At 30.7% G+C, this 14018-nt stretch overlaps 1 protein-coding gene across 1 annotated transcript; it reads left to right on the top strand.

Annotated features, from left to right (window-relative positions):
• Positions 1-310: 310 nt before the first annotated feature.
• LOC108347503 (aquaporin PIP1-2) lies at positions 311-3903 on the top strand. Its single transcript, XM_017586783.2, has 4 exons — positions 311-962; positions 2696-2991; positions 3077-3217; positions 3506-3903. The coding sequence occupies exons 1-4, from the start codon at positions 629-631 to the stop codon at positions 3596-3598; spliced, it is 864 nt and encodes a 287-aa protein (XP_017442272.2). The 5' UTR covers positions 311-628; the 3' UTR covers positions 3599-3903.
• Positions 3904-14018: the final 10115 nt, after the last annotated feature.

Here is a 14018-nt window from a genome sequence, read left to right as displayed (position 1 = left end):
ATATATATATATATATATATATATATATATATATATATATATATATATATATATATATATATATATATATATATATATATGATAATGTATGGAATTACAGAAGTTGAATATAACTTTGAAAAATAAATAAATAAATAAATTTCAAATAAAATTAGTTTATGAAAAGCAGTTTACAAAATTACAATTGCTATCTCAGATGTACAACTTATTTTATTAAATTATTTAAAACCTATGATTCTACCGGTCCCCAACATTAAATACCTGATCTATGAATCTACTCTCCTAAGTTGAAACTCCAAATAAAGTTGAAACCAAACACATTTGAAGGAATTGCGCAAGTTGAGAACGAAAAAAGGTGCACCTTCCACCACAGTGACGGCAAGAGAAATGAATTTCTCTGGGTCCCCCTAATCCCTACGGTCCTTGGGCGGTGGGAGTGTCACCATAGTGCACAGTTTCATCATGCACTCTTTTCGATTTTCCTTACAACTCACCACAACATTAACACACCCCACTCTATGTACCCAATCTCACGCTACAAATACCCCTCTTCACACTCCGCCATCTGTGACCATTCCATTGCATTGACCTGAACCCCATTTTCTAAACGCTCTCGCATTGGAAGAAGATGGAGGGAAAAGAAGAGGATGTGAGAGTTGGAGCAAACAGATATGGGGAGAGGCAACCGATAGGAACTTCTGCGCAGGTGCAAGATGCCAAAGACTACAGAGAGCCACCCTCTGCGCCTATCTTTGAGCCTGGAGAATTGTCATCGTGGTCTTTCTATAGGGCTGGCATAGCAGAGTTTGTGGCCACCTTCTTGTTCCTTTACATTACAGTCTTAACTGTCATGGGTGTGGCCAAATCAAACTCCAAGTGCTCCACTGTGGGCATCCAAGGCATTGCTTGGGCTTTTGGGGGAATGATCTTTGCTCTTGTTTACTGCACTGCTGGTATCTCAGGTGAAATGAAATACACTATCATTTATTTTCTTTAATTTTTATAAACATTTAATGTTTTTTAAGTGAAAATGATATGTTTGGTATGTCAATATATTAGAAATATTTGACTTTTCATGGCAAGAAAGATTAGATATGATTCTTTTGAAGTGAACTAGAAAATTGGTTATTCATATTTTGACATATTTATGGGGATTTTTTTTTTTTCATTTCGCAATCCAGATTCATGAATTCCTCAGTCTAGAGGAGTCAGATCTGAAAGAGAAATCTTAGAGGTGAAACAAAATAATTAATGTTTAGTGAAAGAGTGAAAGGTACCAAAGTTCTTCAAATTTGAGAGTTTCCCTTATACTAGTTTCAGTAAAAATTTCATGTTATGAAACATTCAAGATACCATGTTTAGTTAAGTTTCATAAGCATATAAATATAATTTCTATCCTACCTTACCGAAATAATAATGATTAAGAAAAATTAGTTAAATGATTACATCGTGTTTTGAAAATACACTTTAATATAAACAAATAATCTTTTGTAAACATGATTTTATGTTTACAAAAATAAAGTCATGCTATAAAATACAACTTTAATTTTTATTTTTTGGTAAAAGGAAATATATACGTTTTTCCCATACTTTTTTAATTTTTAATTTTAATTTTATTTTTCTTTTTTCTTTTTCTTTTATAAAATTCGTGTTTTGAATGAATGGTTTTTTATTATTTTATTTTACTTTTATAGAAGTCGTATTTGACTTCTTTCTTTTTAATTTTTAACATTTTTATACTATTTTAAATTTTTGAATAAATTTATTTTTTATTTTGAAATACTTTCTTCATAATTTGATTAATGTATTTTTAAAATTTTATATAAACATTTTTTTTACTTTGATATATTTTTAAATGATTTAGTTAATAAATTAAAATCAGGAACTTGTAATTGGTCTTAACATGTACGAGTTATTCTCTTTTATTTTTTTTAAACAAATATATTTTTTGGTTTGAAATTTTATTTTTAAGTATTTGGTGAACAAATTTTTAAAATTTTTATTTGAACATATATTATTGTATTTAGAGATGTTTTAATAATTTGATCAATAAATTCAAATTAAAAATTTTTAATTTTTTATTTTTAAATTACTTTTTCATTTTTATATAAACTTATTCTTTTTATTTCTTTTGGATAATTTTATTGTTAAACTTATATTTTAATTCATTGATTAAAGTATAAAATTTTAAAATTTATCCATTTCAATAATTCAAATAAATAATATATATATATATATATATATATATATATATATATATATATATATATATATATATATATATATATATATATATATATATATAGCTCTCTCGTAGTAAATAATAAATGCATATAAAATGTTATCAAATTTTGCGAGAAAGTATCAAAAGGGGGTGAAAATAAAGTTTTGGCATGATCAAGTGATGTGTGGGAAAATATAACATGAAGGAATACATTTTCATATCCTCAGAATGCAATAATTTAGATGTTTTAATAGATTAAAACTATGAAGCAGAAGACATTCAACAACTGAATTAAATATACGACAAAGCTAATCTGACGAGATGTAAGTTACATGTATCATATGATTCTATTTTGTCTCCTCATTATATAAAGGGACTAATGTCTAACTACTAATATCCATGAAGAAAAACATGAATGATGTGTAATCTCCCTAATTTTGGTTTTTGATTTGTCTGAATTTGGTAATGCAGGGGGTCATATTAACCCAGCAGTGACATTTGGGCTGTTCTTGGCACGCAAACTGTCTCTGACAAGAGCAATATTTTACATAATTATGCAGTGCCTGGGAGCTATATGTGGGGCAGGTGTAGTTAAGGGCTTTCAGCCAAACGTGTACGAGAGAGTTGGTGGTGGTGCCAATTCAGTCCAAACAGGGTATACCAGAAAGGCTGGCCTCGGAGCAGAGATTATTGGTACATTTGTGCTTGTTTACACTGTTTTCTCTGCCACTGATGCAAAGAGAAATGCTAGAGACTCCCATGTTCCAGTAAGCAAAACTTTTCCCTTATTTGCAGCTTCTTAGTTCTTGTTTTGTGATCACGAATCTAATAATAGAAATATGAATGGATTAGATATTGGCACCATTGCCTATTGGGTTTGCTGTCTTTTTGGTGCACTTGGCTACAATTCCTGTTACAGGGACTGGTATCAACCCTGCTAGAAGTCTTGGTGCAGCCATTGTATACAACAACGACTCAATTTGGGATGAACATGTGAGTTATCTTTAATTTTGTTTAGATTTCTTTCTGCTTGCCTTTCTTTTTGTTTTCACTTCTTATAAACGTATTTTCTCTATAGCCGGAAAAAAACATTAACAAATCAGTAATTCAATTTAGTGACAAAAACTATCATATCATTCGTGTAATTAAGGCAACAAATTTTAGTGATTTGTTTTTAAAGTTATGTATAAACTATTTCATTAATAATTTTTATTTTTCCTTATTAAGAGTGTGTATTTAAAAAATAGTTTAAATTTTCCAAATTGTACCGTTGTGATGCAGTGGATTTTTTGGGTTGGGCCTTTCATTGGAGCAGCACTTGCAGCTTTGTACCATCAGGTAGTGATCAGGGCCATCCCCTTCTCGTCCAAGTGATTCAACACTGAGGGTAAATTGAAGCAATGCTTCAAAAATAAAAGTAGTAATTGCCATGTAAAACATGTTCCTATCACTTCTGCTAATGATTTATTACTACTATTGTTAATGTATGTTTTATTTATCTGTTTAAATTTCCTGTATTCGGATACGCTAAAGAACTTGTTGAAACAGAGGTAAGCATGGTTCATTGCTCTCTATTTTTAAGAGCATCCCTACACAAAGCATGACGAAAATGCTTCATAAATGGAACTTTGTTTTGTGTGGATGAAATATATACAGCGCAACTTTATTTTGATTGTTAAGATGAGTGCAAAATTGTAATGCAAAGTCGAATAAATTTTTGTTCTGAATATTTGGAGCAAGTAACAAAACAGAACATGTTATTACCGAAAAATTTATCAGGTTAATATGAGGTGAATTAGTTTGATGTTTGAAGTGGGTAGGAACTATGAATTGTAACTAGAGGAGAAGTTCACTCTCAAGTAAGTAAAAGGTATGTTATGAGTATGAAAATGAAAGAATAAGTATTGAATTTGATTAATACCTATGATTGAGAGTATTTATAGGCATTTGTTGGCACGTTAGTATGACAACAAATAAATAAGATAATCTCAACATATATCAACGAATTTAATAAATTTAATAAGTAGATTCAGTTTCTTATAACCTAGATGGTTTATTTTATAATAAATATCATATTTTCCTGGTTTTAGGAATGATAATATTTTATATAGATCTAATTTGAATCTCATATTTATTGAATTGTTTTGAGTCTGACAATAATAAAAAAAGTTGGGTCACGAGGTATGTACATAAGTCCAAAACTTTTGTAGGTGGACTAAGTTATTAAATGAACAAGTTTATAAGTTGGTTTTAGCTCTTTGTACTTGGTTTTATATGTTACTTTTAACTCTTGGACGAGTTGAATATTGTTTTTAGCTCATAGCAGGGTTGTACTCGGACACTTATATTATTATGCTTTTGGACGCTTAATTTATACTCAACTTTTTCCAAAATGTTCATAATTGCATACTTATAAGGTACTTGTAGTGTTTTCCAAGTGGGTCCTTGGTTAAACACTCAGAAGATATTTGGAGTATTTTCCAAGTAAGTCCATGGTTGGACACCCATACTTGAATTTACAAAGTAGTCATATATTCAAACACTGGTCTTAGATTTACTGAGTAGTCATATATTCAAACACTAGACTCATATTTACCAAGTAGTTGCATGTTCAAACACTAGGCTCATATTTACCGAGTAGTCTCAAGTTCGGACGTTAGACTTGAATTTACCAAGAAGTCGCATATTCAAAAACTATTCATGTACTTATGAAACATAAAGATATGTAGTGTCTCATTAAAACCTTGTCCAACAAAACCTATTTCAGGAAAAACATTGGTGAAAGAAAAAGAGTACACACTAATTTGCATTAATGTGCTACAAAATAGTAAAACAATGAAAAGATCAGATACATAGAATTGAGACACAATTTGGTTAAGCAAATGCTAAAGCAAGATTACAGGTAAAACAAGCATATATTAACTAAAACAAAAGAAAACAAAAACACACACTAAACTTGGGACATAACAAGGTAAAAGTTTTGAAGGAGTTGATTTATTCATGAAAGTATACATACAAAAAACATGTAAAATCAATTGTTATCAACAATTGAGCAGAAAAAGGAACTCAACAGGGAAGCTAACTATGATGGATTGGTCGGTCAGACGACTAAGTAGCTCAGACAGCTTAGAAAGGAGACAAGAAAGCTTAGGCAGCCTGTGGAGGTGCCTTCGCAGGTTGATGGTGAACTAGGTTAATAGGTCAATGTAGGATTCAGTGAGAAATTGGTGGAGCATATCGACAATTCAAAAGAGCATGATGACAACACATGGGAGATCTTAGTGAAGAGTCTTTTGGAGAACTTGATTGAGAGATCAGAAGATCAGGGTAAAAAGGTCGATGAAAAACTCGGTGGAGAGCGTGATGGAGAGATGGTGGAGAGCTCAGACGACCAATGGGCATTGGCGAGCTTGGTAGAAAGCTCGGTCAACCAATTTGAAAGCTCAGATATCACATGAGAGTAGGTAGGAAACTCAATCAACCAATTGGAAAGCCTGAATAGCAAAAGAGAGCAATAGGAAGCCTAGGAGACCAAGTTGTTTGGTAGCCACATAAATTAGCTTGTGCCTCTGCATAGCTCAGAGGAGTATGTAGGGAGCTCGGTGGAGTATGTGACAAGCTTAACTAGCTTGGTTAAATGCCTGGATAGCCTACAAAGCTTGGTAGTGAGTGTGGACGTGGAGAGCTTGGTGCTAGATGAGGTCAACTTGGAAAATCATGAAGTTACTTCGGGAATCAACTTGGTTAACTTAATAAGCAAAAAATTTGTAAATGGCATGGAAAACATAGAGGTCGAGGAGCATTAGCATTTGAGGAAATCGAAGATGTTAGGAAAAGTGATACAAGTTATGGAGAAGAAACTAAAAGAAAAAGATGAAAATATTTAACATGTAGGAAAGCTAAATTAGATGCTTAAAGAAAAAGTGAAAAGTCTTAGAAAAGCCAAATGTGGAGGGAGTTGGTACAGAACAACCCGGAACAGGAGCTTGCTCAAGTTAACAGGGAGTGTGGAGATAGTCATGATAGAAAAAATAAAAATGAAAATGTAAAGTAAAACAAATGAGTCATAGTTAACAAAAAGACGACTACGGTCAAGAAACAGGACGAACACAATGAAAGTAAAGAATATGAGGAGCAACCTCGATCCACAATAAAAGTAAAATATTTTATTATTTATGGAAGAATTAAACTTGGTAAAGGATAAAGGATGAAAAAAATTAAATTTATGGAAGATTTTCTTAAATAAACTTACATTAAGAGAGTTTATTTACCTTATTTTGTTTTCTTAAATAACCTTAAATTTTATTTGTACTGTTGATTTTTCTTGATTCAATAAAAATCTCAGTTCCTATAAGAAGATCTCTCAGGACACGAATCTCTAATTGTTACCTTGCTTTTCACACTAAAATTAAAGTTCCTCTGTGTTTGTCATAAACTAATCATCACTTCTAATCAATTATTAGGTTATACAATGGATATGGTAATCCTTAAAAAGACCTGAGATTTAAGGATATCTATATAATATTTTATTAAAACTATTAACTTGTGTTATTGAAATAAACCAATTTTAATTAGAAAACAATAAAACCATGTATATATTTGCATCTCAAGTTTTATATTTTTTTTATTGAGTTGGGTCTTATAATTTTGTCGCTAAGCCTAATTTGGAAATAGGCGAGTATTCTAAAAAATAATAATGTGCAACTTAGCCAAATGATTAAACTCAAAAACAAGAAAAGAGAAGAAAAAAAAGAAGATATTGTTTTACAAGTTCCCCCTACTTTGTAGTTGAAAGGAGTCTGCATTTGCATTCCTAAGGTACTTTATAAAGATGTGATAATATTGCCCTCTTCCAGTACATTTTTTATGGTCAAATTATGGAGATAATTCTTGTACTCGTTTTTGTAAAAGTTTCTCGTGACTCTCCTAATTAGTTTTAAATCATTTTGTAATGTTGGTATCTATGAAAGTGAAAACCACTATCAGGTGAACATTTCATAGTCCCATTTCAGCTCACTCGGAAAATTTACACACACATCATATACTTGCATATATTTTACTCGTATATATATTTTACTCCACCTAATAAACATATTAAAGAAGATAATTCAATAAAAATATATTAAACTATTCATTATGAAACAATAATAACATATGTTTATTTGAATAATATCTATATCTCATAACTAAATTTAAATTTGAAAATTTGATATTATAATTATTATTTATGATGAGATATTATTTTATTATTATTATTAATAACTATACCATTATTATATGTTTGAGTTAAATTATTTTTATAAATAGAATTAATATTTTTCAAGAAATATTTACTTAATAATAATTCATACTCATTATATCATAAAAATCTTAAATTTTCTCACTAACTTGATTGTCAGAGACCCATTTTAAACAACAAAAAATTCTCTTCCAACCAATAAAAACTAATTCTATTTCGACCAATAAAAACTCTAAAACTACCACTAAGATCTTGTCAAGTGTACATAAATTCATGATTTTGATAACATGAATATATATATATATATATATATATATATATATATATATATATATATATATATATATATATATATATATATATATATATATATATATATATATATATATATATATATATATATATATATATATAAACAACAAACTAACAATATTAATAATTGACAGTGAGAATAAATGATTAGGTTAAATATGTTTTTGGTTCCTAAACTATTATACAATTTTGATTTTTGTTCCTTTTCGAAACTTTGATTTATTTTCATCCCTCTCCTTTAAAACACCTAAATCTATCCTCAATGACTAAGGACGTTAGTTTTTTTTTAAGTGACTATAAAGTCTTTAAAATTAAAAAGAAAAACATTAAACTTGTAAGGTCAAAATTGGAAATCTTCTTCTTCATTCACGCTTAAGGAAACTTCTCTTTTCTTGTAAATGTCAAATAGAAGCATGCAAGGTACAACATCTCCGACAAACCTCCGAATGAAACATTTGTCAAAACTCATTTTATGTTTCTTATCTACCCCTTCTCATTTCCCATTTAGTAGTCACTTTCCAACTTTGTTCCACTGAAACACACATACAATGAGACTACACTAGAAACTCACTTTTTCTCTCACTCACTCTCTCTATATATCAAGTAACGCACCTCGCTACTGTCTCTCTTTTTAGTGATTTGGATGTAGAAGGTGAAAGAGAACTAAAGATTCAGGTGATAGTGGTAGTGAGAGAAACCTTGAAGGAAAGGGTTGTGCCAGTGTCGTCGACGACATCAATGGTGACCATTGTTACAGGTGATAGTGGTGGTCTGACGGTTGTGACTCTAAACGGTGTGGTAGTGGAGCGGTGCCACTTTCAATTTGGGAAGACAAGAAATTGAGAGGAAAAAAATGCTATAACGAAACCACTGTTGACAACAACCTTAGATGTTTCCGTTTGGCAAGAACAAAGAAAGGGAAAGTTCCCAAGAAGAAGAATAATTCCTAGTTTTGACCCTACAAGTTTAATGGTTTTTTTATTTTATTTTACTGACCACCCAAAAACAAAATTGTAATTGACACTTATAAAAAACTTAAATGACATGTTGAGGACAATATTACATGTGTCTTAAGATCATGACATACTGGTAGCCACGTCAGAAAAAAAAGTAATGTTGTTAGTTATTGAAAACTAAATCTAAAAGTTTTTTAGAAAAAAAAGAAAATAGATCAAAATTTCATAGAAGATCGAAAACTTAAATCGCGTTATAGTTTAGAAATAAAAATGTATTTAATCCTAAATTATATAACCCTAAGAACGGCAGAATCACTCTATAATACAAATAAGAGGTTACTCACATAACACCTTATGCCTTGCAGAAAATGGAGACCCTTCTTACTACTTGTCGCAATCCACCACAACAACACCCAACAAACTCATAACACTTGGGAAGCCCAATCCAGCTATGAAATCATTGTTGGGGCTCAACTAGTTCCGTGTTTTGGATTAAAAAAGAAAAAAGGAGATTTTGAATATTGAAGAAAAAAAGGGTAAAAGGGAGTTGGCTAGGGTGCAATAGAGGGGAAATGAGTAATCACAAAATGAAGAGCGAGAATGGAACTGTGTAGTGTGACATCGAAATGGCATAGGCGTGCGCGAGAGACAGCGAAAATGTAAAAGTTAAAAGAGGAAAGAGGAAAATGAGGTTCAATATAAAAGGAAAGGAAAATGCAAATTTAATTCTACACAAGCATGAAGATAAACTAGCATCTCCTAACCGACATATCTATTTTTATGTATGATTTTGTGTCAATTTTATATCCTTTTTATAGACTCTATTAGCATAGCAATCAAACTCAACACTATTTTTTGGACTCTAACTCCATACATTCTTCTTGTAGTGTGCAATCTAAATTAAGATTACAGTTATTGACTGGGTTAATCAATGTCCAAACATGGCTTCAAGTCACCCATGCTGACATTTTAGCCACGACACCCATGTTGGGCGACTAATGGAAAATATTTAATTCGTTTATGAAAATGATACACATGCACGAGCTTAACTAAAATGGTACACATGCATCACCTTAATGAAAATGATTCACAATTTTGATAATTACTTCCGCTATTTCTTTGTAATAACAGTTTAACAAGTTGTATTTAAACTAAAGAAAATATTTCATTTTCTTTTTTGTATGATTTTTTGAAGTAAATTATCAATCATACTGTTTTCAATTTTCTTATTTTAGTACATATTTATATGTTATTTTTTTTATCACTTATCATCACTACTTTCTGTCTATATATATTAATTAAGTCAAGAATATAATTAAAAAAAATTTTATTTGAAAATTAGAAAAAAGATAAAATATAAAGTTATATAAAAAATAATTGGTTACTGAAAAAGAAGCGGAAAAAGTAATTTGTTTGGTTCTCACTGCAAATATGCTGTGGGGAGGAAGAATATTTTCATTAAGTGCTTTGGCAAGTGGACACATCTTATTTATATGATACCTAATTTGTATGGTTATAACAGAAAACGAACATATTAATACTCTAAGTAACACACAAAAAAAAGTAACATCAACTTTTCCCAAGAACGTATATTTCATTTATTATTCATGAAAAATCCAATTTCCTAGTTTTTAATAATTTGTGGTCAGAGATGGTGTTAGATAATGAGTTTGATCATGTCAAACTCATATATAAAGAGAAAATTAATTTTCATCTTCATACTCATACACATTTAATACTCAACTGATATAAATTTTTTATTGCATCTTCATGTCTACTTTTTCCTATTTCAATATCAATTAATTATTTTTTATAAAAATTAAAATCACAATAAAAAATTATGATATCAAATACCAATATCAAAATGATTTATTTTTGTTTTAATATAAAATATATATAATTAAAATTATAATGGTATATATTTCAAATTAGAATATAAAATAAAATTGATTATAAAGAATCAAAATATTTAGTATTACAAACTTTAATGAAACCAAATTGATAAAATTAAAAAATATGTTTAAAAAATTATAAAAAAAAACACAAATACCCACATTTAAAAATATTTTAAATGTCTTTAAACTTGCTTTCTCTAAAATCTAATTAAATATTTTTTATATATACTAATAAAAATTATAATACACTGTTTGAACTAAATCACACAAAATAAATATTAAAATAATTATAATTAAAACTTTGCATAAATATTTCATCTGAAGTTTAATCTAAATTGTATAGTAATAAACAAGATTTAAAACAATAACATTAAGTTATTAATTATATTATAGCATATAAAGTATCTTTATACAATTGCGGTGATAAATTTAAACTTATAAAATGAATTAAAAAATTAAAATAATTATATAAAATATCATCAAAACAAACAGTATTTTACATTATAAAATAAACAACAAATCAAATTATTGAAAGGTGTGTTTGGCAAAGGTCCAAGTGCTCTTCTCCACCAAGGTGCGCTTCATGAACCAAGGTGTGTCCAATAACAATCCTCATGTTCTTCTCACCATCCAAAACTTCCAAAGGGGTCTCAAACATTAACGCAGTGTTCGCTTGAACAGATTTTACTGTTCAAGTGCGAATGCGAGCGATGATTTCAGAATGCAGTCGTATTTAGATGAGAAGAAATGCAAAGAAAGGCGAAGACGGATGTGCGGGATACCACTGTTTTTCATCACCCGCGACTTTGAAGAGATTTGGAGGGATTGTGACTGAAATGTCACATATACTTTCAACCTATTATATATTTCCCTATATGTATATCAACTTTTACGTAGAAAATCGATTCGCAAAAGCTTCATAACCGATTCCAACATGTTAAAAACCTGAAGAAGAACAGTTGATAAAAGCTTTTACAACTAATACTGTAGATTCACGAGCAAAGCTTGGCATGGTTGCAGAGATTCCCTGAGCACTCAAGTTGTTTGACACAGTCGTTAAACAGGAAGAGCAACGGCGGTGTTCAAAGTCTATTGTGCTGGGTTTCTTCCATTGACGACGAAGAGCAACAAAAGTTCTTCCATTGACGACGACGAGCAAGGTCTAAGGTGAGGTTAGTATTGCCGTATGTTGGTTGTCCAATTTTCTTGTTGCTTTAGAGTTTCAGGCTTGTAGATGAGGACGACGAAGGTGTTGATGGCATGAAGAAGAAAGTGTGAAATGGGATCTGCGTGTTTTAAGCTGAAGAAGACGATGAACTGTGGTTGATGACGAAATTGAAGGCAACGTATTCGGTTCCATAGCTGGAGTGTTCGATTCTAGAGCTTGGAATCATTCACACACGAGCTGTATCCGGTTCCAACTCATGAGTATTCGGTTCCCCATTGTCGCAGATCTCGCACAGGCTCGCGTATTCGGTTCCCTCTTCTCCACAAGACCTCCGTATTCGGTTCCATGGTTGTGTGTGACGCGGTGTATTCGGTGTATTCGGTTTGGTTAAAGCCATTATTGGAGAGGTTGAGGAAGCGGAGGGCAAAGAGGGAGGAAAGAGGCGGAGGGATAGGGCCGGAGAACTTATTATCGGCGAGGGAGAGATTAGAGAGGAATGAGAGGTGAGCTACATCGGCAGAGAGAGTCCCAGAGAGGTGGAGACCTCGATGTGGAGAGCGGAGTAAGAAGAAGCAGAGGGCGGGGCGTCGGTGTCGCCATAGTCGCGGAGGTTAGGGGCGATTGCCCGGTAACCCACAGCGGAGAGCGACAGAAGTTGATGGCGCCACGAGTACCATAGTTTCGAGAAGCCGTGGAGGAACAAAACCACTGGGCCTGACCATTTTGTGCTCTATTTTCAACATTTCTTTCTTTTCACTCTATCTTTCTCAATTTTTCTACTTCAAATGGTGTTGCAGGGAATTTAGGTAAGTGGAGATTGAGAAGAGAATTTTTCTTTTCCTTTTCGAAATGATTTTGCGTGTAATGATATAATCCAACACAATCCAATTCTTTCGAACTGCTTCACCTTCTCAAACAACTTCATAATGACAAACTATACATATTCCTTTGATTTTTTTTTTGTTTTTTTTTGTGTATTCTAATAACCACAATCTGCTTACTTTTTCAAAAATTAATTTTAATAATTATTTTTAATTTTTTACTCTTTATAAATATTTTGACAATTAAATATAAAATTAATAACTATCATTTTATATTATTTTAATAACTAGGGGTATTTTGGTAATCTTTAATTTCTACCCATTAAACAAATTTTTTAAATCTATCACATCAATCAAATCCTACACTAATTCTCACAAACTTTATTTCTAAATCCACTCTCAATTACCTTCAAATCCACTCAAACAAACAATAAAAAATTTACCCCAAAATCCCCTCAAATTCATCCAATTACTCTCCCCCAAATCATCTTATCCAAATACCCTTAACCGAACAAAGCCTAAAAGAAGGCTTCAAAAAACAAACCCACAAGACACGTGACAAAAAGCATAAGTCTAGAATTTATTTTAAGAGACTAGCTAACCAAACAAGAGAAGAAGGTGAAAACACTTCCCTCCTAAGTATGTTTATTTCTATTAAGAACTTTCCTTCGTCTTTGATAAAGGTTAGAGACTCATCAAAAGTGAATTGAACAAAAGTTATCTTATATTAGTATGACATTAAAAAAAGGTTTAGTTGGTCCTTCATTTGGTTCCTATTTTCATCCAAAAGTGTCAAGTTGGTCCTCCATTTTTTTAGTCTCAATTTGATCCCAATTTGTGAAGATTGAAGCAATTTGGTCCTAATTTTTAAAAAATTGTTGCAATTTGGTCCTTTTCAATTAAATTTCTTGAAATAGATAAAGGATTTTTCATTAAAATTGACACTAGAATTATATTAATTACACCAACAAAATAAATCATCCTTATTAATAGCTTCAATGTTGATGAAAAATCATTGGTCCGTTTCAAGAAATTTAATTAAAAGGACAAAATGGTTAAGACATATCGTCCAAAGACTAAACTGTCTAAGCAACCTAGGTTTTGAAGTTTAACAAAAAAACATTAAACGAAATATTGTTCTGTATGAAAAGTTGTTTTAAATTTCAAACGTTGAAGAGAAAAATATTTTGTAACATTTTTTATAAATGAAATCAAGCTTATAATAATGTTTTCCATATTGAACTATCTGATGAACAAAGTTTTTGAACAACATCTAAGAAAAGAAAATATATCTCTTAATGAATCATCTAATAGATGATATGGGAAACAAACATCGTTTTATAAACAACATCTAAATGTCTAAATGACAAACGTCTCAAAGCTAGTTTTTCATGAACAAGAAG

Source organism: Vigna angularis, chromosome 9 (genome assembly GCF_016808095.1).
Source record: "Vigna angularis cultivar LongXiaoDou No.4 chromosome 9, ASM1680809v1, whole genome shotgun sequence".
Classification (NCBI taxonomy): Eukaryota; Viridiplantae; Streptophyta; class Magnoliopsida; order Fabales; family Fabaceae; genus Vigna; species Vigna angularis.
This window is presented reverse-complemented; position numbering and strand designations above follow the sequence as displayed.

Coding starts and splice junctions, on each gene's coding strand:
- LOC108347503 (XM_017586783.2), top strand. CDS start 629: ATGGAGGGAAAAGAAGAGGATGTGAGAGTTGGAGCAAACAGATATGGG. Junction 963..2,695: donor CTGCACTGCTGGTATCTCAG/GTGAAATGAAAT, acceptor TTGGTAATGCAG/GGGGTCATATTAACCCAGCA. Junction 3,218..3,505: donor ACTCAATTTGGGATGAACAT/GTGAGTTATCTT, acceptor GTTGTGATGCAG/TGGATTTTTTGGGTTGGGCC.